Source organism: Cibotium barometz, chromosome 8, assembly GCF_041138505.1.
Source record: "Cibotium barometz isolate CiBa-2024 chromosome 8, ASM4113850v1, whole genome shotgun sequence".
NCBI classification, from domain to species: Eukaryota; Viridiplantae; Streptophyta; class Polypodiopsida; order Cyatheales; family Cibotiaceae; genus Cibotium; species Cibotium barometz.
This window is the reverse complement of record NC_141053.1, coordinates 24,487,144-24,513,829: the sequence shown is the minus strand read 5'-3', so window position 1 is coordinate 24,513,829 and position 26,686 is coordinate 24,487,144. Positions and strand designations below refer to the sequence as shown.

The 26,686-nt window shown below is 44.7% G+C and overlaps 1 protein-coding gene across 2 annotated transcripts in view; it reads left to right on the top strand.

Moving 5' to 3' along the window:
• The first annotated feature begins 1,954 nt into the window (after window positions 1-1,954).
• Window positions 1,955-26,686, top strand: part of LOC147636071 (DNA binding protein) — a 98,722-nt gene continuing 73,990 nt past the window's right edge. Inside the window, exons 1-3 of one of the 2 annotated variants that reach the window (XM_086801511.1) lie at window positions 1,955-2,118; window positions 14,453-14,560; window positions 14,942-15,076. In XM_086801511.1, the coding sequence (XP_086657637.1) occupies window positions 2,026-2,118; window positions 14,453-14,560; window positions 14,942-15,076 (336 nt within the window). In that variant the 5' untranslated portion in view covers window positions 1,955-2,025. Of the gene's footprint in view, window positions 2,119-14,452; window positions 14,561-14,941; window positions 15,077-16,798; window positions 17,323-26,686 lie in introns of those variants that run through there. The other variant, XM_086801512.1, reaches the window with a different exon arrangement.

The following is a 26,686-nucleotide window of genomic DNA, read 5'->3' as shown; positions in this document are numbered from 1 at the left end:
TGCACATTGTGTACCTAGTTGTGCACACACTCACATTCACGCATGTGCAACACCTGTACACCGTACGTGCACTACACCCCATTTGGATGCATATTTGCACCTCCACCCACTCGGCACATACACCTACCCTCCCGCTCTGCAGACACACCCACATTCACACATTCACCACACATCCATGCTCATTCACATTGCATGTGTATACACCTGCATACATGTATGTCCACGCATTTTCACTCCATGCATGTGCACACGCGCTCCCATTTACACCACAAGCATCCCCACATGCACAACTCAATCCCCCCCTCCCCATACTTTTAAAAATTTGGCCCCTTCTCTTTCCCTTCCTTCATTTGTCTCCATAAACCCTTAAAATCCCCCCCTCTTTTAAATTCTCTTATTTTCTTTCTTTTTTCTTTATTTTTATCTTCTTTATTCATATATATATATATATATAATCCCTTATTTTCTTTTCCCTCCTTTTTTATTCCTTTAAAAAACCCTTACTTTCTTTTTTCCCCCTTTTATTTATTCCTATTTTAAAAACAAACAAACAAACCCTTATTTGCTTTTTAAAAATTGTTAATTATTTAAACATTTTATATTATTTTTTATTTTTTTCCCACTCTCTTTTTCTTTTTTAATTTTTTATTTCATATTTAGAAAACGTTCTTTTTATATTTCTTTTCCTTTTCTCCTTTTTATTTTTTTATGTTTATTTAAAAAACCATGCTTGCAACCCCCTTCCCCTGCAAAAAAATAACATAGGTTCAAAAATAGTGTAAAAAAGGTTCGAGGAGATATCCAATGGGTTCGAGGAGATATCCAATGGGTACTTTTGATAGAAATTGCATAGCTTTGGCAACTAGAAACATCTTTGTCAAAGCGCTAAGGGTCCATTATATATGGACCCCAGGCAGCAGCAGTCTGCTCCAGAGGCAGCCGACAGGTGTGCAGATTCTCCACGACCAGCTACAAGACCAGTCGACCATCAAACATAAGTCGGGTACAGTCGACCAAAGAAAGAATGCGCTTGCCAACTCACAATTGCCCACCAAGCCATAGATAAATGGAAAAAATATGGGGAAAAATACAGGGAGTGAGGAAAGATGAGAAAAGCACCTACAAGGGTGGGCACACCCACAACAGAAGCCCTGGCGTTTTAGTAAAGACAAGAGATGACTTCTAACATGAACACCCTCTTATTAAGAGAACATAAGATAGGGCTGTGCCTATATAAAGCATTGTACATGGTGGAAGTATCAATCATTGTTGTGCTGTGCAACAACTCTCTCTCTCTCTTTCACCCATCCATGTCTATGCACCAAGTCACCATGGCTTGATCTCTCTATCTCTCCTTCCACTCACTCTTTCTCATGTTTGGAACCATGTTCACCTACACTGACGTGTCCAATGGTACCTTTGAATGAAATTGCATAGCTTTGGCCGAACATCCTTGTCAAAGTAGTTAGAAAGGATAAAACAAAGGCTATGGCATGATCTGCCGCGTATATATTCTTTATCTCAATACATATAGCCCAATAACCCTTCGTGCATGCCCAAGTTATGGGTAGCAAGACAAGCAGGGATGGATGTCACACTGGGTACCCCCTTGCACCTAGAAGTCAAAACATGTATGGGCGTTGGGATATGATTGGCTACTTACATGGGTGCCCACGCATGGGCAAGGAAAATTGGTGCCCATGAAACTCAAAATGATATACACGAGGTGATAGATCACTTCGTTCTTGGGCACTCCAAGTTTGTAGCTGTGTGTGAAGAGGGTAGTTTTCAATTTGAGTATGATGATTGGTTGCCCTTGAAAAGGTGGGATGGGCACGTGTAAAGGGCCTTGATAACAATACTATTACTTCCTTTCAAAATTTTCAAAGAATCATAGTACTTATAGCTTCAAAATAGAATCATAGTACTTATAGCTTCAAAATTTTATTGTTTTGGCGCCAAAGCGCAGAAGTGTAAGCGCACACAGCAGAAGGCTAAGCGAACTGTTGGCCTGGATTAAGAGCGATGGAGAAGAGGAAGCGCAATGGATTGGAAGTAACTTGCATCGGCAGCCTCTACCAAGGCCCCTGGGAGAAGAAGTACTGGAGCAGCTCTAGGGTACGCTTGTCTATACTCTAACCCTAACTATTACAATGCTTTTCTCTGTAACCCCAACTGCGAGAATAATCTACTCTTACTCGAACATTCTCTTCACGCGTGCTACCTCTGCCGTTTTTCTATGAAAAATAGGCGTGATGAAGGTTTAATCATCATGTATGCATGCTCTTGAAGGAGTACTTGGATCAACTCCAGGTTGAGCCCTCTGTGTGTGCGTGCGCGCGCGCGCACCATCCCTTCAAAGAGAAACTCTAGCTGTGTACTATTTTTTCAGTTCTCTGTGCCATTTTCGACAAATTTCTATACAAGTGACATTTTCATCAATGCATATCCTTGAACTTAGAACGGGATTGCCATGGTCTATTTGCCTGCATTTTTTTTTCTTGCTGAAGGCTTAACCTGCATCCGTTCTCCTCTTATCTGAGCCATTTTTCATCAAATTAGTGCATATGAGCTTCACTTTTCTTTCTTAAAAACAGGGAGCTTTACTTTTATCAGTATTGCTGAGATTTGAATGATCTAGGTCTCCACAGTGGAGTACTGGAACTAGAAAGTGGTTTTATGAGAATTGTTTTGGTTCTGGTGCATCAAACAGTGGAAATTTTTTTTATAAGATTAGAAAGGCACAAAGAAACCCTCTCTGCAATGCAGCTTTATTCTGCTCAGCATTTGTCTTCACACTGGTTGTCTTTGTCACTAAGCATTTGTCTTCACACAGGTCATCTTTACCACTTGTCACTACAGCTAGGTGATTACTGCTTCCTGATTCTCTGAATCAGTATTGATGAAATCTTATTTTTTAATGCACGCTTTTGAAATTACAACTGATTTGGCAAAGGACTTCTTGTGGGTTTTCAACGTAATATATCTCTGTAGGCTGATTATATCTCCATTTTTCTTCATCTCGCATGATCAAGTATTGAACTTGTCATTCTGGCTTTAATGCTGTCCACATATACATCATTGTAACTCTTTGAGGTCATCTGCAATCCGAAAAATAAAAATGAATATATTTTTTTATATCTTACGCTTTTATATCACATTATTGGTTTTGAGGGTTTTGTGTTTACTAGTTCTAGTTTGTCTATTTTGAAATACACATGGAACATGTACTTTGCATTGATAAGAGTCCTCCATCCACATGAGAAATCATCATGTTGAGGTGGAAACTATATACCAAAAAATATAAACCTTAGGATGTTTTCATTCAAGAGAAAAAGTTTTGAACATAGAAAAGAGGAAGAGGTACTTATAGGAAATCAAAGTGGAGTTACAAGACCCAAGAAGATCAGTATTTGGAGGCAAATTACCCAGCATAGAGAATAGCCTTTTAAAATATCTACAACACATGATATTTTAGTAACTTGAAATTAAAACAAAGTAACTAAACATAAAGGAACTAATAATACATACAATCCAAGTTCATTTTATGAGTATCCTTGAGAGAATTGAAAAGCGAGAATTGTTTGTTAGCAATATCAATTCTGTTACTCGTTTGCACTTATTATTATAAGCGATGATGTGCAATAGTATGCCGCCATTGGTTTTCCCACGCAACGTCTTCGTGTCCCACGCATTATTGGTGTGTAAATCTTGGGTATCAGTGTGTACGCGTCCCACGTGTACAGGTCGTAACATTCTTTCTTTCTTTTAGGAAGCATCGTCTTGGATGACAAACCGAGGATAACGCTTATGAAACTAAAACTCCGTTTTTCAAGTTGCATCTGTCAAGGGATGTCCTTTTCATTTTACAAGGAAATCTCGAAGAGTACGATTTTGCAATCGTCTTTCTCTTCCTTCTAGGATCTTTTCTGGTCCATGATCTTCTTGATGAGGTTCTTGCAAAGCAATCATACCAACAACTAAATTATCATCTTCATGAAGATAACGCTTCAATTGACTCACATGAAATATTGGTGGACACGACAGTCTTGTGGTAAGTCTAACTTATAAGCTGTATCTCCTACTCGTTTCGAAATCGTCCATGGTCCATAGTATCTAGGCAACAACTTAGTAGATTTACTTGCACGAAGCGTCTCAGATCTCCAAGGAACAAGTAAAACACTTTCTCTTCTTCTTTAAAAGAATGAGCTATTCTCTTGGGAGTAGCATACTTAACTACTCGATCCATAGTGCGACGGACATAATCTCGAGGTCTGGCTAAATTAAATTGCATTCGAGATAGAATTGTAGCTGCACTCGGTGTCTTCATAGGTAATCCAATTATACCTGGCATCAATGGATTATAGCCATAATTCAATTCAAATGGAGAAAAGTTTGTGTAAATTATTCGCAATCTCCAGTAAAGGTAAATACTTTTTCTGATCACTTTGTCGTTCCTTGACATAAGCACTTAACATATCCTCCAAGACTTGGTTGACTCTCTCGGTTTGACCATCAGTCTGTGGATGATCATTGCTACTCATGTAGAGTTGCGTGCTAAGTTTACTAAAAACATGCTACCAAAAATTACATGTAAACCATGGATCTCTATCCAACACAATGAATTTTGGTAAGCTATGTAATCTAAACACATTGGCAATAAACAATCTCACTACTTGCGGAGGTTCAACTTTATTCGTGTCATCTTAGATAATCTATCCACAATAACAAAGATAGCATTATAACCTTTCTTGGTTCTGTCAGAATACGCAGCGGAGATGATGACCAAATCTGGGAACATGAGCAAAAAACGCAGGCAGAAAAACAGCACAAGAGAGAGAGAGATGTAGGCGTGTAACTTTGCTCTATATACACAAGAAGATCCCGAGAAATGATACAAATGAGGTATGGGGGTTGAGGACCTATATATACCTCCCTGGAAGGGCAGTCGGCCAGCACTAAAGTGTCCACGACTGAAGAAAGAGGTCCCACGACTGCATAAATGCAGTCGGCTAGCAACCTGGTGCCCACGACTGATGAAAACCAGTCGGCCAGCAGCAAGAGTGCCCACGATTGATAAACACCCAGTCGGCCAGCACTGTACTGCTCTTGGCACCCTCTGGCAGCTCTCCCAAGCCTTAGAAAAAATGAGAAAAATAGGGGAAAAATACGGAGAGTGGGGAAAAATGGGAAAACACCTCATAAGGGCAGGCACACCCACAACAAAGGCCCTGGTGTATAAAACTGGACAGGAGATGACTTCTAACACCCCTTCTCAGCTCTTGGCTGTGTAACCAACCACTGGGAGCTAGGGTGCCGCCTGAGCAAATCCTGAGAGAGCGACTTCGTGAAGAGGTCCACTGTATTGTCCTCCGTCGAACTCCAGCAAGATGTCATCAGCAACAATCTGTTCACGAACAAAGTGGCTCTGGATGACCATGGGTTCCTCCAGTGGAAGCCCAAACCTGCAATGTAACCTCCTCCTGCTCCATAAAACTGCTCTTGGGTCATAAGTAGATCTCCTTGTGTCCGAATCTCCTCCCCAAACCGAGTCACTCCAACCGTGGAGTCGGACTCCATCCAACAATCCCCCTCCTGTGTACAAGAGTCCATGATCCTTCGCATGTCGCAGAAACCACAGGAAATGCAATCCTGCCTCCCAAAGAGACATCTGCAACCATGAGCTCAACCGCCTCATCAGGAAGCTCCCGTCCAATCTGGTGTCCATCAACCAGATCAATGAACCATACAGCTTCTGAGTCAAAGAGACATCACACTGCTCACAAGGATCAACACCTGTTACGGTGCACAAGCAAGTCCTGGAAACCTGAGAAGACCACGCAAGGCCTTTTGAAACCTGTCAACCACCCCCTTTGAATCCGGAACCACAAAGCCTGGAGAAACCACCTCCTTCTACAAGTAAGCACCTGCCACCTGCCTGGCTTTTCGAAAGGTCCGCGTGGAGAGAACATCCTCAACTATTGGAAGTTCTATGTCCCGAACACTACGAGACATCAGAGCATAAGTGACTTGTTCAGCTTCCTCTGACTCACGAACACAAGAACTACCAACATTAGTACTGAAAAGTTCTTGCCAATTGCTGCCATCTACTAGCAAGCTATCCCCACCACTTGGTCTCGGAAAGCCCGCACCTGTAGCGTATCCACACACAAGTGGCCATCACCAGATTGCCACTCATCACAATCCTAAGAACCTGGGAGAGAGAGTGCTGAAAGCCTGTAAACTCCATTCTCCACTCCACCTTCTCAACTTGGCCTGTTGCTTTGTCTCGGAGAGCAACAAAATGCTCATCAAACTCCACCCGTACGCCAGTCTTGCAAACCTGATGCACTGACAACAGATGAAAACCAAGTGCCGGAACATACAACACCTGGGAGGAATGCTTCCCCCCTTTGCCATCGGAAACTATCTCCATCTTGCCCTCACTGTGAATTGGGATAGTGGACGTATCCCCAGTAAGAATATGACCAGAAAGCCTGCAGAGATCTTGTAAACCGGAACGGGAAGGAGTCATGTGCCTGGAAGCACCACTATCGAGAATCCACTCCCAAGTATCCGTTGCGGAGAGTCCTCCAATCTCCTCCTTGCTTGAAGAAAATGAAGCATCGGTGTCCATCACCTCTAGGTGCACAAAAGCCGGAGTCTTCATGATTGCTGAGGAGTCTTCATCCTTCTCGGTCTTTCGCTTGGGACACTGCCTCCAGTAGTGGTCTTTCTCGCCACAATCATTACAGGTCCTCTCTGCCTTCAGCTTCTCGCGGTCAGCGTCGGACTTCTCCTCAGAAGACTTCTCCGATGAAGCCTTCCCTTTGCCCGAGTTACGGCCTTTTGATCGTTGGCCAGTTAAGGCCTCCGAACCTCCACCCTGAGGAGGGTTCGTGAATCGTTCTTGCTCGGATGAAGAAGTATCTCGGCCCACGACTCCAGAAATCTCTACCTCGAGAAGCTGGCAAGGAACTGTGAGGGTGCTTCAGCAGTGAAGAGAGCTGGCGGGTGCTTGTGCAGATAGCCGCTTGGTGGTCCAAGACCATGGGCACAAGCTCCTCCCACGTGATGGTGCTGAGCCTGCCACCACTGGTAAATCCCATAAGTGAGTCTACTCAATCTTGTACTTCTCACCTATAAATTGTAGGTGTCACATCAATAATCAATCAATCTTGTGTCTTGTCTACACTCATCTCAAGGTATGTCTAAGCTTTGTGTTTCCTTTTTAGTCTTGCTTTCATTTCAGTTTCAGTTTCAGCTTTGTCTCTACCCCATTTCTCCTACATGGTATCAGAGCAGGTTTATCCTGGCTCCCCTCATCCTTGCCTCAGTCTGCTGCAGCCATAGCTGCGTTTTTTTTTCTGCCCGCCACCGAATTCTGACCGCCCTTGTTTTCATCAAGTTCTGCCTCGCCATACTCTAGTTGAAGGGTTCTTGTTTCTTCTTGACGATGTTCTTCATCTACTCCATCAGCATAAGGCTCTTCATTATGGTGCGAATCTTTTCCTTCAGTTGGGCGACTCTTTCTCTCGATGGCATCTCTCTAGGTGCAGCCCGTGCTGCCCCTACCCTCATCGCTGCCCTGTTTGCCTTTGCTCCGCCTGTTGATTTTGCTCCAGCTTGCAACTCAAGATCTGTGCCAACAACTGCCGTCTCTCTACTTGAGCTTCCCCGCCATATCTCTGTCGCCACGACTTAGCTCCAGCCTGCTGCAAATCTGCGCCATCTTCCCCTGGACCGCGCCCCCTTCTACGCCTCTGCCTCTTCATCTCCAGCAAGGCCTGCGTTGCATCTGCTCTGACATCTGCATCTGCTGGAACTGCTCGCTTGTCTCCTCAGCATCTTGCCGCTCCTATCTGCCACGTCATTCTCTCGTTGCTGTGTGTTTGTGGAGCTGCTGTCTATACCAGGCCGGGTGCTGCTGTTCAGTCAGTTTGTGCCTCATCATCTTCTCCTCCGGTCTCCACTCCAACTTCCATGTCTCCATCTTCTACTCCAGCAACCTCTACAGCAGCAGCTCAAGGCGCTCTCCATCTAAGAAGTATTTTTAGTCTACTCTCTATTTCTTAAAAAAAAAAAAGGTTCTGAATTTCATTTACTTCTCTATCTTGTACGGGATTAGACACTGCCAAATCTGGTAAGACCTTCCCATCTCTCTCATAATTGTCTACGTTTTCATGCTATCTACCACCATTGATCACCAATGATGTAGATCATGGGGTAATATCATGTCTATTTGTCTACATGGACTTATCTTTGTCCCTATCCAAGAGGCACCCCTGCATTACCCACTCTAGCAGGAGGATTGACCTTGAGGAGGGATTATCTATCAAGGTCCATCTCTCTGTCTATCTACAATCAGTCAGTCTCTCTGTCTATGTGTCTATCTTGTGTGATCTTACAGTCATGTCTCTGACACTCTATATGCCTCTCTTTTGTGGATTAGCTACCCACATTCTCTTGGCATTTTCTGTCTATGTCCCCATTTATCTTCTATCTGTCAGACTCTCTCATGTCTATCTGACACACTCTCTCTCTCTGGGACCACTCTACTGGTTGATTGTCTCTCTCTCTGTCTGTCTATGATCCACACTTGTCCCTACCCTTGTGGACCCATATGAGAATATCACTTGAGGAGGGGTATCTCAGGATCTTTTGTCTCTCATGTCTTGTCTCTCAGTCTATCAGTCTTTATGTCTGTCTTCTAGTCTTGTCCATCTTTTCTTCTAGCTTGTCTCTCAATCCTTGTGATAGACTTCATAAGTGAGGTTCTGCGAGGTCATGGTCAAAGTAGTAAACCAGGCAACAACATCATAGTCATCCTCTTTCTTGAGGAAATCTTTCTTGAAGACGTCTTCGAATTGTGTCCAAGTCGTTGGTTTAGGGTTGAGTTCCTTCCACCAAAGCAAAGCTTTGCCTGAGAGGAAACCTGCTGCTAATTGGATCTTTTTTCCATCGTCATATGAATGAAACTGAAAATGGACTTGCCACTTATGTAGCCAACTGTCCACTATCTCCTTGGTACGCTGCTTTTGCTCGCCTCCAAAGTGTTTTGGAGTAATATTGGGGCCTAAAGCAGATGCCAAGATATCCATACCCGAAAGAGTAGATAGGATAGTGGTCAACAAAGAGATGGAGTTCTGTTAAGCTTGCATCTGCGCGGCGATTTGTGCTTGACGTTCTGAGGAAGAAGCTTCGAGAGCACCTTTAAACTCTTGGAAATTTGATTTTGAAACATAATCGTCGAAAAGATCGGCATCGGTGGCTTCCGTAGCCGGCAGGTCTTCACGTTCGAGAAAGGGCTCTAACTCGGATTCTTGGGTCGACATCTTGAAGAGGACAAGAGGAGAGAAAATATTTATCTTGCACAAGGAGAGTGCTAGAGAGCTTGAGAGCTTGAGAGATGTGTGGCAAGAAGCCTGCTTAAGGGGAATATATAGGCTTCCCAAAAAGCTAACTTTAGCTTTTGCTTTTTTGTGTGTATGTGTGTGTGTGTGTGTGTGTGTTTTGTTTTTTTTATGGGCAATATATATATATATATATTCAGTTTTCTTTAAAAAAAAGAAAAAAAAACACTTATAAAGCAATACTTGGGTTTTTAAAACCCTTTTACTAAGGTTCAGCAAAAAAAAAAAACGAAAGCAAGGACAAACAAGGCGTGGGTTAAAAAAAAAGAAGAAGCTAAATTTATCCAAAAAAACCCTCCAGTCGGCGACTTTGCTTTTCGCGAATTCCTACAGCACCTTAGCGCCGCCTTTATGCCACCCATCGACTGCCTACGTGTGCCGCTTGTAGCGATTCTGCGCACGACTGGTACCCGCCGCCTGCCCGCGTGCGCTTGCGATCGCTTGCCTAGCGCTGCCGCCTGCGCACATATCTGGCCGCCTGCGCCTGCCTGCACAAACCAGCCCACGTGCGCTTGTCTACTCGCTTGCTTGCGTGTACATGCCTGCTTGCGTACACATGCCTTCCTTCTTCGCTTACGTGGACTGTGCAGTCACTCAGGCGCCACTTCTCTCCCTCTCTCTCTCTTATAGATTCGCACAGCCGACAGGCTGTTCTACTTCTCTCTCACCTCTTCTCTTTCTCAAACTGTTTACACAGTTGAAAACACACACATCCAGCCTTCTTCTTTGCAAAGCAAACAACCCGTAACAAGACCAAAATCCCCATCACCCCGGCTCCTACGATGAAAAAGCAACATGCTGAAATTGAAAAAACAGCAGTATACTCAGAAAAACAGCAAGCTTCTCGAACTCATACCTTTTCTTCGACCTCTTTTCTCTACCTACCGACTTGCTCGTTCACGAGGCTTGCTCTGATACCATTGTCAAATCCCCATAGGATCTCCTCGTAGAACGCTCTTGGTACAAGACTCGAAACCTGCAAACAAACCAAACAAACATGAGGGGGTGCAAGCTTGACTCACTTCCCAACCTTGACAGCCGTGGGCAAGCCCACAAGTCTTGGCTGTCCCCACCGAGCCACGAGCTGTGCTAACTAGATGGACGTACCGACCAATCTCTACCTCGTGACGTCCCATACTGCCACGAAGCTACCCTTGCGGGCCTTGAGATTGTTGCCAGCCTCGGCTGCATGAAGGAGGTGCACGTCTGCAATAGATCAAGGCTCCTGACCATAGAGCTCTCACAAAGACACGCGAGACTCTATATGACTAATGACTAACCTTGGCCACCCTTCTATAGGCTCTTGGCCGGTCATCGGGTGTCCGCACTTGGGTGCCCGCCCATCCATACTTGGGTGCCCGCCCGTTAGTCTATCCCTAACTCAGCTCGCCAATCAGCCTGCCTAGCTCCAAGCTTTCCCAAACCTTGAAGGTAGTTTTGTGTGCGTGTAGCACACGGTAGATACACACTGTGCACATGACAACCTCGATCGCTTAGAGTTCGTGGTAAAAGTCAATCAGAGGAGCTTTTATAGGTGAACTATGCATTGATGTCTTGTATCGTTTGGGACAAAGAGCCGACTTTAGTTAAGGAAGCTCTTTCCAAGGAGACTTGGAGGAAAGCCATGCAAGTGGAACTTGAAGCCATCGAGAAGAATAAAACTTGGGAGTTGATTCCAAGGCTGTCAAAACGGTCAGTCATTGGTGTCAAGTGGGTCTACATGACCAAGTATACGTCTGATGGGTCAGTGGACAAGCACATGCCCAGACTTGTGGCTAAGGGCTATGCTCTGTGGCCTGGCATCGACTATGAGGACACTTTTGCACCCATAGCGAGGATGACCACGATTCGGATAGTTCTTGCCCTTGCCTCTTCTCAGCAGTGGCCGGTGTATCAGATGGATGTAAAATTTGCGTTCCTGAATGGTGACTTGTAGGAGGAGGTGTATGTTGAGCAACCTCTAGGTTTTGAGGTTCTAGAATCAAAAGGTATGGTTTACATGTTACAGAAGATCTGTATGGTCTTACACAGGCTTCTAGGACTTGGATTAGAAGATTGATTCTTTCTTTTTGACAAAGGGTTTCCAGAGATCAGTTGTAGATCTAAACTTGTATCTCTTTCGAGAACGCATTATGGTCACCTTGATTATCCTCTATGTGGATGATCGTATTCTCACTGGCGGTCATGTGGAGCACATAGATGTGACCAAGGTTGGATCAAAACATACGTACGGATCCAATCCGTACCGTACGGGGATCCGTACGTACGGATCGATCCGTACGCGGTTTTGTTTTGTTTTGTTTTTTTTTTTTTGGTTTTTTTTGTTGCTTTGCTTGCTTGCGATAAACGTTTTTTTTTTTTTGGGTTTCGCTTGCGATAGCGTCTAGACTCCGTACGGTGCACACCTTCCAGTAAGGGCCTCTACAGTCGCACTCTCTTGCTCAGGCTCCAAGGCAGCAACATAACTCTCTCTCTCTCTCTCTCTCTCAGAGCCTTAGCCCACCCTCTGTGGACCGTGCATAGAGCTCTCAGTCTCTCTCTCCTTCAATTCTCTCTCTCTCTCTCTCTCTCTCTTTCTCTCTCTCTCTCTCTCTCTCTCAGTTGAGCTGCCCACTAAATATTATGCATTGCATGATTGCTGAATCCTGATTGAAATTGTATGGCATTGTGCATTGAATTTGTCAGAGCAATCATGCATTGACTTGTGATTCTAATTTCTCACTTTTGAATTAGTAGGTTTTTGACCTTGTTGTGTCTCTATTTCGAAAGTTTTATATGTCAATGTGGACATGGACTGAAATTTTATGTAGGTGGCTGAAATTTCTGAGATTTTATGTATTTTTACCAATGGTACGTATTTTTACGTACCTTAAAATTTTTTTCCGTACCAAACAACGTACGGATCCGTACAGTACATAACGTTTGGAACCACCTTGGATGTGACGAAGGCTGGCTTGTCAGAGGAGTTTGAGATGATGGATTTAGGCTTACTTCATTTCTTTCTGGGATTGGAGATTTGGCAGACCCATAGGGGGTTGTTTGTTTCTTAGCAGCGGTATGTTCATGAGTTGTTGCAGGCCTTTGGGATGGAGAACTGCAAGCCTATTTCATTTTCGATGGACGTGAATACCAAACTTACACTACATGATCCTTGTGAGCAGGTTGATGCCTCCTTGTATTGGGAGCTTGTGGGTTCAGTGATTTGGTTGTTGAACACTAGATTGGACTTGAGTTCTCCAGTGGGGCTGTTGAGCTCATGTATATAGACACCTTTGAAGACTCGTTGGGATGTAGGATTGCGAACCTTGTAGTATCTGTAGGGTACGAAGGATCTTGGACTCTTTTATAACACTGGAGGGGGAATGAAGGACCGAGTCACAGTTTCCGAGGTTGGAGTGACTCTAATTGGGGAGGAGATCCCGACAACACGAGGAGATCTACTTCAGGATACGGCTTTACCCTTGGCTTAGGAGCTATTTTTTGGAGCAGCAAGAGGTAGCCTATTGCCTTGTCTTCTACTGAGGCAAATTATCGGGTTGCTTGTGGTGTTGCTTGTGAGGTGGTGTGGTTTCGGAGGTTACTTGGCGAGATTGGGTTTCCACAGAAGGTTGCTTATCTTTTGTTCGCGACGGAGGACAATGCGGCGGACCTCTTTATGAAGCCTCTACCTTAGCAGATGCTCTGTCAGTACTCCAGCTCACTGGGGCTGGTTCCACATCCAGGAGTTGAGAGGGGGTGTTAGCAGTCATCTCCTGTCCCTACCGTATTACCGAGTAGGGAGTGAGGGCCATTGTTGTGGGTGTGCCTACCCGTGTAGGAGTTTCTGCATTTTTCCTCATTGTCCATATTTTCCCAGTTTTGCTAGTCATGGGAGGATTGTTTGTGCTAGCCGACTTGATCTAGGTGTTGGCCCTTTGCTTTTTATGCTGGCCGACTGGATATTATCCAGTCGCAGGCCCATTTAGGGGCTGTTAGTGGTTGACTGGCTGCCCCTACGTGTATATATAGCATGTCTTCCCCCCACATCAGTTTTGTACCGGATTCAGGTGTATATAGTAGAGTCTATACAGCCTCCTTCTCTCTTTCATTTTTGTACTTTCTGCTCTCAGTACTTTGTCTCATTTTCGCTGCCCATTTTGATAGACTTGTCACCTCTAGCTCTCTTTTACTTCATTTTATGCCACTTTTAATCTAGATATTTATCTGATATTTTTAGGGATTTTTCCCATATTTCTTAGACTATTTTAGCCATTTTTATCAGTCGTGGACATTTGTCCTCTAGTGCTACTTGACTGCCCTACATGAGATGTATATAAGCATAGCCATTGTGCCTTCATAATTCAATATTTTTCAGTTCTTGGCTCGAGTGTTGGATCTCTCTAGGCTGTCTACTCTCTCGTGCGATCTCTATTTGCTTCCACTTCATATTCACATATTCTCACAAGAAAGCCAAAGGTCAAAGGTAGATTCCCAATGATGTGCAATAAGGTGTCAAAGTGTCTTTTGAGGTTGTGGAGATGTGGAGTGATCCTCCGGAGATGGAAAAGGTGGATCTAGATACTTCTATAAGAAGCTATATAATGATGTACTCCTTTGCTCCGTTTAGAGCTTGATTAATATGTGTTGATGTCTTGATTAGTGTACCTCTTGTCTTGATTAGTGTTCTTAATTAAGAGTTAAATGCTCATTAGTTTTCAATCATGAAAAAATTCGAATAGCCTCCCTTGATCTGGTGATCCTAGGGTATGTACAGAGGACCTCTTCCTAATATTTGAGCTACAAGCAATGAACTTACAGACACACACAAGTAACCCTTTGTGTTACAACCATTCCTACTGATGTTTCCTAAAAGGACACACTGGGGGAGTTTGCACGGGTTCACTGTGTGGGACATTGCATGAGCAAGCTATGCTGACAATGTATTATAATGTATGCAAACTGACACAATAATCCCCTTGATTTTATTGATTTTCCCCCATCAAAGGCCTTTCTTGTGGTTTCCGCAGGTGCTAAAGGGATCCTTTGTTTATATGATGTAGGGAAAAGATAGGTATCCCTATCCAGTGGGATATCAGGCTGTACGATGCTATAATGGCCACTCGTATCAGATGGAGGTCCAAGAAGGAGCAAGAGGCCCTTTGTTTGTGGTGAGTTGACGTACTTAAGTCACCTGTATTTGTTTGTGGTGAGTTGGACGTACTTAAGTCACCTGTATTGCTTATGAAAGCAAAGAGTGAAGCTCCCATACAAGAGCTAGTCCCACAGCCCGATAATTTTATAATTCTGGATGTAAGAAGCAATATACATTTTTAGGCAATCCTTGATGTCAAAGTGTGCATAGTTGCAAGAACTGGTCAATTTGAGGTGTTGTTGACAACCATCAACTGATGGATTGATTTGATTATTCCAGTCTAATGAAGTTTTATCTGTATGCATGTGTGTATGTATGTATTATATTGAAATCTATATGTAAATAATAATTTTTTCATGCTTAGTAATGGCTTATTCCTCAACCATTTATGAATCAGGTTTCCTTTGGAGAAGGGATGACATGCTCTGGTGACACACCTACCATTGCCTGGCAAAATGCCATGAAAAAGGAGAGTATACGTTCAAAAAAGATGCAGGGAAGACTTTTGAGCATCAATACCCATGGCTCAGAGGTGCTTAAACCACAGATGTATTGTTTAGCAGTATGAGGATTATGTCTGCAACAAATTTGGAGATGATATGGCTTAAATTATGAATACATGACCATTCCACTCTCTACCTTTTCTCTTCTGCTTTAACATGGTAATCATCCATGCTTACTTTTAAAGAATTTGACTTAAGGCATTTCTAACCTCAATCCTCTCATTTCAAACATGGCTTTTGTGAGCTGTGTGCTTTCCAAGCAATATCAACCTACATGGAGGACAGATTTATACAGGCCAGATTTTTCAAGAGGGTTTCTATTTAAAGGCTCCTCTCAGCGTCCTTTTTTGCTTTTGCCTTACTTCCACCTTATGCTCTCTGTAAAACTGCTTTGTGCCTTGCAAGCCACATGTGATGCTAAGGGTGTGGGGATGGCCTTGGTAAACAACCATGCTATTTTGTGCGTTCCTGTGTTGCTGGGCAGTCCCAAAGTCACTGCCAGGATACCATATTGCTGAATTGCCAATAAATAGCAGATGAAAGGAAGATGAGCAAGTGTGGCAAGCTTGGACACTCTTGTAGGTGCACTAGGGAACACACGCAGAGGGTAGGCACATTAGACCCCCCGGTTCAAAGCGGCAGTGTTTGCGATCTCAGGTGTCTTGGGGTTCCCTCCATTGCTGGCGATGTGCCGAAGTGGAAACAGTGATGACAGAGAAGATGGGAAAGGGAGAAAAAAAGAGAAGATGACAGAGAAGATGGGAAAGGGAGAAAAAAAGCCGTTCCAGTTGGCTGGTGAGTTGTGCCAAGCCAATGGCCAGGCTAGCAAGGCATGGAGTAGTGACGGATGGAAATGCGGAGCTGACGAAGCTGATGAACCGGGCCGGCTAGACAAGAGAAACGGTGCAAGACCCAGGAAGGCAACTTGAAGAGTAGTGATGCTCGACGGCCATGGGAGCCAAAATTGTTTTATCAGGATGGAAAAGGTGGACTCACCAGGTTGCTTGTGGCTCGAAGGTGTGTGAGTCCACAATATTTGAACATGTGCGGCATAGAACAGGCATGCTAGGGATTGAGGTTTATAGATCTTACCCTAGATGCCAGTCTCTCAACTAGCTTTGCCTGCAAAACTCAGCAGGTCAGAAGTTCAATGGACCTTGGGGGAGAAGTTGGCAAACTCTCCTCCTAGCTTTAGCTGCCCAGACCAAAATGGGGCTTAGCTCCTCGCCCAAACCTGTGTCCCTTATCGCTCGTGACCAACCGTTAGGTACAAGGTGCACAGCACCCAAGGTACATGTGGGCAGCAGCGTGGTCAACCGGGCCAGACATGACAGGTGGTTTGGGCATGCAGGTGTGAGCAGCCAGGTTGGACAGCTGGTGGCAGCATACGGGCAGGTCAGGCAGCAGCTGACCCCAGTTTGGGGGCTTATAAATACGCACCCTGGTTCCCCTTTCCAGCATCAGTCTGTGGGGCTACCTCTTCAGCATACCGAGCAGTCAGGAGAGTTGTCCGAGTGTGTTGGAGGAAGACGGAAACCTAGGTTGCAGGAAACGTCATTTGGAGGCGCGTTTCCCCCTTTTCATGGCTGGTGTGGATGTTTCCCACTGGGGAAACGTGAGGTATAGTCTCGCCCAGGCTGGGCAGCGTAAAAAAAGAAAAAAAAAGCTGGCCCCTTTTTTAATAAACGACAGCGTAAATTTTATTTAAAAAATCAGCGCGGCGCAAATCAGCACGTTGAGTTTGAAGATAACGTTACGCAAATCAGCGTGGCACGCCCTTCTCTCTGCATTCACACAGAGAGACTCACCTACCTGCACACACATGTCCCACACAGACTCACTCGCCTGCATACACCTTTGTGCACATCAGTTTTCTTCATGCAGGAAGAGGGAGCAAATAATCAGCCGCCTTGCTTTTGCTTCAACTTTGTCCCTCGCTCTATGATTTTTGAGCCTTGTACTTGCCCTCTTAATCTGAAAAACTCTCACACTAGCCCATGCTATTAGAGAACGAGCTCTTAGGTGCAAATGCATTCACTTTGTGTTGACTCTTGAGTGGCTTTGCTCAAAGACTCTTCAATCCGGGCAAAACCGCTTGCCTCAAATAAGAAAAGGCCCAGTATTTAGATAAATTCAATCATGTTTTCTTCTCCTTCAGCTTCCGCAACCCCTTTAATCAACCCTTTCAAGCCCAAACCACGGTTGTCCTTGAGCCTCTTTGGAAGTATGTTACTGCAATTGGCACCTTTGGTAGTGGGGGCAACAAGAAATGGAGGTGTTCTTTTTGCAACTTGGAGTTCTCAGGCTCATATTCTCTTAACCCTAGATTGTTTTCAAAGAACGCACATAAGGACATGGATGTGATGAAGGGGTGGAGGCAGACATTGGACCGAGTAGCCAAAGATGGTGCAAAGAAGACAAAGTACAAGGCACAACTCTCGGATTACATTGGACAGAAGGGGGGTTTTGGCGAGGATGGTGCGGCGGATGACATGCTTAATCTCTCTCCTGTTGCATGGTGGGAGAGCTACGGTACAAGTACTCCCGAGTTGCAAAGGTTAGCCATTAGGCTCTTCACAGGTGTCGAGTGCCTCAACATGTGAGCGCAATTGGTCTACGTATGGATTCATTCACTCTATCAACCGTAACCGGCTAGGGCACAAGAAGGCAGTGTATGTGCATAATAATCTCCGGTTGATTTCTAGGAAAGAGCCTTCCTACATCTCAAGGCCATGCTAGCAGTGGGATGTTATTAATGAGGATGCTTTAGAAGAGTGGAGCAAGGAAGTGATTGATGATGAAGATGTATCAAGCATGTAACTGTATTGTATTATGATCAATGATTGATTAATGAAAACCTCTCATGTTTTGCCTCAATCTACTTTGGTGTGCATGTGAATTTGTATTTTTTCAAGTATTATTTCAGCCTACCCCCGACGTTTCCTTGAATTTGAGTTTGCCGTTTCCTGGGGTTTGCTGTTTCCGAACCGAAAACATGCAACCTAGAGGGAAACTATAGAAGAAGCCAACGTTTGAGGGAATACTCGGAATAGACAACTTTAGTTGTAGAGACAATTCATTGTAATTATTCTTTGTCAATACAAGATTAGAGTAGGACACTTGTTAATACAAGGTTAGATAACTTTAGTTGTACAGATAATTCATTGTAATTATTCTTTGTTAATACAAGATTAGAGTAGGATACTTGTGAATGTGTGTTGCAAGTCTTCTGCCTTTCATTCTCTCTGTTCACAGATTCATTGCACTAATAAATAGTCTTACAGTATGTATTAGAGACTAGGGCTAGCAGAATCAGCATTTTGTCTGTGTTGGTAGGGATAGAACAGTAGCTTCAGGAGAGCACACTTGGGTTTGGGGGAAGATTAAATTTGTGTTAGTTTGGCCTGATATTTGCTCTGTGTATGTTGTTTGCCTGCTTAGGGAGGAGTCCTCAGGTCCAGGGGAGGATTGTAGGGTCTAGGAAGAGAGACTTGGATATCTTTTCAGAATTCGATTTTTAAAGCTTTCCAGCATGGCTTCTGAGGGTTAGTTGGCTGCTTTCATCGATATGCTGACAGCATATTGTAGCTATGGCCTGAATGCAAGTGGAGCAGATGGCGAACTGGCTTGCTCACAGGCGGAGCACTTGACTCTCATGGCCTTGTTACAGGCCATTCATTACCTGCAGCAGAAGCGCAGGGATTGTGACGAGCCTGGAAGTGTTATTGGGTAAGCACAGTTCTAGTGAGGAGTGTCACGCACGGCACTGAGCAGATGGTCAAATGGTCTCGTTTTCATCCAGGGGACTTGGGAGGCTCTTCATATAATTTGATTTCATAAATAATTAATTCTGTTATAGGTAGTGTTAAAAAACATGCTGAAATGGTCCAATCTCTAGCCCTAATCATTTCAGCGTGTTTTTGAACACTGAAAAACATGCCAATCTCTAGCCTGAATCATTTTCCAGAGTTTGCCTCGCATTTCAATGATGCCCGCTTGCTTGGAAGGGGCTTCTTCCAAACAGATTTCAATTCGGCAGAGGCAACCTCACAAACTGTTGAGAGCAGCCTGTTTCCTCTCGGCCAAAGGAAATTACTCTTCTTCCGATGCTGCTGGATCTTTGACCCGGTGCTAGAGGACCGTAACTTTTGCCTAGTTTCTTGGGCTCCCACGGATCTATTGGAAGTTTTTGGCTTCCATAGGGTCAACCTTTGGACAGGTTCTGGAAGTCCCCATCCTTCCAGAGACACCTTCCATAGCTGCAGCAACTGTCCACGGCCAGTGGTGATGGGGTACCACGAGTCATGATCCTAGTAAGTGACCCTTGTTTTATAGACAATCATGTAATGTTGCCAGGACCATATGGCTCTTTATTCAGACGTCGGATGGAGATTGTCGGTAGACTGGATCAGTGCCGTGTCTGTCAACAACAGGGCCACATTGCAAGACACTCTCTGAGAGCTAGGGACCCCCCTAGGAGGTGGCACAAACGTGCCTCCCAGGCGACAACCCAAGGCCCCTCTAGTCTCCGTTGTCCCCAAACCCGGCTTGTTTGGGTTTATAGACAAGTTGTGAAACCAGCCTTTGGCAGAAACCAAAGTGCGGTAGACTAGCAGTCACCCAAACACAATTGTAATCCAGCAAATAAGACAGATAGAATGGGAGCTAGAGTGCTAAACACCACACTGTTGTTCACCTCTAATTAGCCAAGATAGTACATATCCACGAGGCCTTGAATACGCATCTAACCGGCCCATGCACATAACCAGAAACACAGCCATACATCAGCCCGTAAGCTCTTCCAAATCAGTCCAAAAACTTGCCCTGTTTCCACCTCCAAATTGCCAAACCCTTCCTCTCACAAAGGGCCAGAGAAACAACTCCGAGACAGTCACGAGCCAGTGAAAAGAGAGACTCTCACACCCTGTCCAATTTTGTGTAGTTCTGCAGTTCTGCACCTCCGGCATCCACCTTCAGTCTTGCACCGTTTTCCACGGGAGAGAGAGAGAGAGAGAGAGAGAGAGAGAGAGCACTTCAGTCTCTGTGCGCTTGCTGTCCTGCAGCCGCCTACCTACAAGAGAATTTCCTTTGCTGATCAGTCCGCCTCCTGCAGCCGTACTTGCTCGCCTGTTTTCCCACCAGAGAGAGAAGCGTGTGTTTGCTGCCCGACCAGCCTGTCAGCCTTTCCAGGCATCCAGTTGCAGCCGACTGTGTGCCCAAGGAGAGAATCAGCCAGTTGCTTGTCTCCTTCCCTTCACAAAAGCGTGAGAGAGAATTCAGTGTGCAGTTCTGTGCGCCCAACAAAACTCTCCGCCAGCCTTCCAAAAACGTGAGAGAAAAGCACACGTATCTGCAGCTGTAGTCGACTTGCTCCAAAAGAAAACCTTTTGCCAATAATAGAACGACTCCCCAAAAAGTATTCCTTTGGATTAAAACCTTTGTCCCCCACATGGGGTTATAAAAGGGAAACTTCAAAATAATACCTAGAGTCCTCTAGACCACAAGTGTGCACGTTTAATAAAACCTGGGAGAGATTTATCTTTTCCTTTCATGGCAAGGACTGTTGGTTAGAGGATGACTTCCATAGGAAGTAAAAATCACTCTTCTTTTCTTGGAGTAATTGATGCCTACTTGCACGGCTATTATGTTGATGATTGGGCACTTGATGGAGGTGGCACTATCTGTTGGACATGTCATCTCCAACTCTCTTTTACTCCATTTTATACCCCTTTTTATTTAGATATTTATCTGATGTCATTAGGGATTTCCCCATATTTTTCCACTATTTTATAGCTTATTTTTAGGCATTTATCACTTTTGCTACAGTCTTGTGCCTTTTGCTACTGGGCTGACTACTCTCCATGAGATGTATATAAGCATAGCCATTGTGCCTTCATATGGTGGTTGCATTTTGGAGATTTACTTCGAGCACAAATCAACGTTTTTCTGCATTGATTGGGGGCTGTTTTTGCCATTAGGATAGCACTTCTTTGCTGCGTTTCTCCTACAGCAGTACCTTGTTGCGTTTTTTTTCCCAGCCCTCCTTCTCCTCCCCTAATTTTGTATTCTATCCCTACTCTAGACTAGTGGTAGCACTGTGCACTTGCTCCATTAGCCTCTCCCTCCCTTACTTCATTGCGCATCGGGTTGGCTCCCGTCTTCACCCGTGTGCCTTGATGTCCGGTAGGAGTACAATTCTACATCTTTCTTTCACCTCACTTAGCGTCTAGGGAGGAGTGGGTAACCCTCAAGTGTCTACTTGCAGCCTTTCTGTTGTAAATTCAAGAGGAGGATTCCATGGCGTCTACACCGACTGTCATCTCTTAATCCATTTCTCAACTTCCCAAGGAATCCATCTTAGATAGAACTTATTGTCTTGATTGGGCACTACAGATGAAGACTCCCTTCGATATCATCGGCTATGGGGTATTGTTTCTAGTACAAATGCCTCTCTCGAAGCTACTTCTCCTCAAGGTGAGATTGATGCCTAGGTTGACAAAGATGCAAGGGCTGATGCCTTTATCTTCTTCAACATAAAATCCTCTATTGCTCGTCAACTTGATGACAATGATGAGGAAACTGCAGAAGAATTGTGGGATACCATCCAGAGGAGGTATCATTGTGAGAACTCTGCTCAGAAGGTAGCCTTGGAGAATCAGCTCTCCAACTTGAAGATTGTTGAAACTGTTAACATCATGGATTTTGTTACGGAGTTCATAACCCTTTAGAAGCAATTGGTCTCTTTGGGGAGCAAAGCTACCAACGAGGACTTCGTCAATCGACTTCTCGCCAAATTGCCTAAGACCACCTCTACTTTTTGTGATACTATATCACTTCTTTCTTCTACTCCTGATCTACATACCATTGTTGGCATGCTTTTGGATAGGGCCATGAGAATGAAGATTGGCCAGGGTACTTCCGAGACCCTTCTTCAAGCTAAGGGTAAAATCAAATGGCAGTCCAAGCTTTCCATGAGCAACAAAGGTGACCACAAACCTGCCAACAACCCCGCTCATAAAGAGCTTACTAGTCAGTATTGTGGTCTCAAAGGTCACATTCAATTTGATTGTCTTAAGAAGAACAGAGACGGTGGTTCTGCTAAGAAACACCCCCCAATCAATCCTCTTCATCCACCAACCAAACTAAAAAATTCCTCTTCCATCAAGGAGATTGTGTTCATCGGTATTGAGGAGCTTCCCTTTGGCTCTCCTCTTCCTTCCACCTCACATCTTACGAATTGGGTGGTTGATAGTGGGTGTACTACTCACATGATTCCTGACAGGACCATTCTTCATGACATCGTCCTAGCTCTTCGATGGTGTCCATTGGTGATGCTTCCAACTTGGAGGCCTCTTTGGTTGGTAATGTGCCACTTAACTCTTCCTCGAGCTAGCCTTGTACTATTCGGGATGTGCTTCATGTTCCCAAGCTCTCCGGCAATCTCTTCTTAGTTTTTTGGATTGTGGAGAAAGGATATGGTGTCTACTTCGATTGTTCCGTCCTTAAGATCATCAACACCAACACCTTGCAGATTGTTGCCATAGGTATCCCGAAAGGTGGTCTTTATCGGTTGAAGAACTTTGGTGGCTCTTTGACCGAGTTCCAATCTCATCTGCTGCAACTTCTTCACAACTATCATGCCTTGGTAGCTCATGTGGATACAGGTTTGTGGCATGCTCACTATGAGCATCTGAATTATACTTCTCTACAATTGTTGTCTTCTCAGTAGATGGTCGAGGGTCTTCCACCACGGAAACCCTCCCACTCCACTTGTGTGGCTTGTCTTCATGGCAAGCAACATTGAGATGTGTTTCCTCATGAGACAACTCATCTGGCTTCTCATATTTTGGACCCTCATTCATATAGACCTGTGTGGCTCCATGGGGATTACTACCTAAGGAGGAGCCAAGTACTTTATGCTTATTATTGATGATTACTCACACAAAGTTTGGTAGAAAAATCTCAAGCTTTCTTTTGCTTCCAAGAGTGGGTGACTTTGGTCGAGACTGTGATCACACAGAAGGTTCGATAAGTCCACTCCGACAATGGACGAGAATTCATCTCAAAAGCCTTCCATAATTTTTGCTCACAGAAAGGCATAAGCCGTTAGTTTTTCACGTCTCACACACGTGAGCAGAATGGTGTGGTTGAATGCAAGAACAAGACTGTTCAGGAGATGGCCCATACCATGCTTTCTTCTTTTGATCTTCCTCCCTCTAGCTGGGGAGAAGGTGTGAGCTTTGCTGTTTACATCATCGATCGTTCTCCTACAAAGGCGGTCTCTCATATGGTATCCAGATAAGCATGGTACTCAGCCTCAGTACAAGATAATGAAACTGTATTTTGCTTCTTGGATCTCCAAGAAATAAGACCAGAACCAAGAGTGAAGCAATAACGAGAAGTGGATTGTTGAGTATCCTGATCACTTGCCCAATTAGCATCAAAGTATCCAACATGCTCAGTGCGTCCTCTGAAAGAGAGACCATAGTCCAAGGTACCGGATAAGTATTGGAGAACCCTCAGAGCGGCTTGCCAATGGGAATATTGAGGAGCGGAAGAAAACTGATTGAGACCACTAACATTGTAAGAAATGTCGGGCTTGGTGTGTCTGGCTGTAGGAGCAAAAGTTTCCTCATAATTCACACCCTCAAGCTGAGAGTTCTGCTGCGCAACCAATCTGGCTTTGTGTTTATCCAGAGATCCATGAGCATGAAACTTGGTCTTAAAGACCCACTTGATCCCAATGACTTGTCGATGCAGAGGCTGGTCCACAAGCTCCCAATGTATGATTCCTCTCAATGGAATCAATCTCGACCTCCATGGTTGTCCGCCACTTAGGAAGAGCAAGGCCTCTTTAGCTGTAGTAGGCTCATATGACTTTATCACTGTACTCATCAGGGTGAGCTTACAAGAATGACGAAGTTGCTATAGTCTCCATGCCCGTGTCAAAGATTGTGTTGAAGAATTAGCAACTTGATGAAGTTTCATAACGGAGAGATGAGAATCACAAACAATGGTTTCCAGCCATCGTGGAATCTTGGGGGTAATCCTCCGTTGCATAGGAGCAGGAGAAGAAGGAGAAGCATGGGAAGGAGGAAGTGGGGGTGGAGAGGCAGGGGGTAAAGAAGTTGATGGTGGAAAAGGTGGTGGTGGAGTTGGGGTGGCCGAGGAACTAGGAGGGATCTCGATGGTAAGCTCGGGATGAGAGCGAGAATAATTTGATGAGGGTTCAACAAAGTGAACATCACGAGAAATCACCGGGCATGGTGACTCCGGATCCTTGAATCTATAAGCTTTGGAATGAGAGCTATATCCAAGGAATTCACACTTCCTGGACTTGGGATCAAATTTGGATCTGTTAGAATGAGGGATATGAACATATGCATCACAATCGAAAACCTTGAAATGAGAGAACTGAAATGAAATGATATATTAACGTCTCTAAGGTGCCATAATGGCCTATGAGACAAAATTGAGAGTACATCTGAAGTTGATGTCTCGTCAAAGAGATCAATCAAATGAAACTGAAAAGTACAATAAATTGAATGTCTTACAGTTATAAGAACTGTAAGTAAGACTCCTGATACTGAGTAGAAATACTGGAAAATGTATATCAAGTAGATCCATGTATGATGATCAGTTGAAGTGTTGCCCTCTTCTTTTTTCAAGTATCTCCGCCATGGGGCTGTCTAGATTGGAGAGGTCGTAGAAGTGAGGTAGGCGCCTCCGATGCCGAGCAATAATGGCTCTGATCTGGCGATGGTGAGGATGCCATGGTCGGGATCTTGGTGGGCGTGGTTGACGAGCAGGACATAAAACGATTGCTTTATAAATGATGGCTCCCTGGGAGCGTGGGTGGTGCCCTAATGGCCCGATGGAGGAGGTATCAAGAGGTGTGTGGGCTGGGCTGGGCTGCTGGTGCTGGTGCTGAAGAAATCTGTCAGGATCCTCTGTCTAGGTACATCATGGCTCGGTATCCTGTCTGCCAAGAGGGTCTCTCTGTGTCTCTTGAGCTCAAGTAGAAACAATACTAGGCATCTATGATCCTCAAACTCCATGACCTTGCGTAATGGCCCAAAACCCTCTTGGAAGAGGCAGTGATATCTCCCTCAGATCTCATAATAGACTGTACATCGGCAAATGTAGTGCTCCTTTGTCTCTGCCTCCTGGTAGCATAGTTGACAAATGCATTCATTCGAGATCTCATGCACAAATAAAACTGAAAAGTACAATAAACTCACTGTCTTACAGTTATAAGAACTGTAAGTAAGACGCCTAGATGATACTGAGTAGAAAATACTAGAAAATATATATCAAGTAGATCCATGAATGCATATCAGTTGAAGTGCTCCCTCTCCTCAGATAAAATATCTTTGCCATGGGGCTTTGTAGAATGGAGAGGTCGTAGAAGCGAGGTAGGCGCCTCCGATGCTGAGCAATAATGGCTCTGATTTGGTGATGGTGAGGATGCCGTGGTCGGGATCTTGGTGGGCGTGGCCGACGAGCACGACATAAGACGATTGGTCTATCAGTGGTGACTCCCTGGGAGAGTGGTTGGTGCCCTGATGGCCCGATAGAGGAGGTATCAGGAGGTGTGTGGGTTGGGTTGTTGGTGCTGGTGCCGATGCTGATGCCGAAGAAATTTGTCAAGATCCTTTGTCTAGGTACATCATGGCTCGGTCTCCTGTTTGCCAAGAGGGTCTCTCTGTCTCTCCTGAGCTCAAGTAAGAACAATCCTAGGCATCTGTGATCCTCAAACTCCAAGACCCTGCGTAACGGCCCAAGACCCTCTCGGAAGAGGCAGTGATATCTCCCTCGGATCTTATAATATAGTGTACCTTGGAAAATGTAGTGCTCCCCTGTCTATACCTCCTGGTAGCATAGCTGACAAATGCGGTCATCTGAGATCTGATGCACATATCGCCCTGTCTCAATCCACAGCTGGTGTGATGAGGTCTTGATCTGTCCTATGGCACAACATATCCCATGTGATAGGTGTACATCCATGTACGCGGGCGGGTGATAAAATCATTTGGTGAGAGGTGCAGAAAATGGCTCTTGTAATGAGCCATTTTCGTGCCTAAGGGGTCAAGGGGACTAGTCCATGTCCTCTTTGTGTCCACTCTGACGATATCCATCCTAATCATGCGGTTTTGCTCTGAGCGGGTGAGATCCAAAAATGGACAATCCAGGCTATACTAAAAGGGTGGTAGTGCCTCTATCTGCAAACCATGTAGGTCAAACCGTGATCTCATCTGAGCATACCAGCAACGAGTATCTCCATCTTCTGCCAATTGTATGAATGAGGTCAATGCCAATCAGGAGTACCTGTGCTGAGGGAGCTCCCATAGCCGCTGTAAAAAGGTAACTGCTTGGAATAGGGCCTCGGTCACTACTGGTAGAGCACCCAGCTTAGCCCAAACAATCTCATGTGGTACCGATGATTTGCTCCGAATCATGCGGGCAATCATCATAATCAGTGGTCTCTCCATATGCCTCCATCCCTCATCCGTCCCTCTCTGCGATCTGTGATGTATGCTGGGCTGCCAAATTGGATGTGACAAGTGTGTCAAATAGCCACAATTTGGTGCGCGACTCTTGAAATTGTATGTGTGCACCTTGCCTCTCTCAGGTTTCCC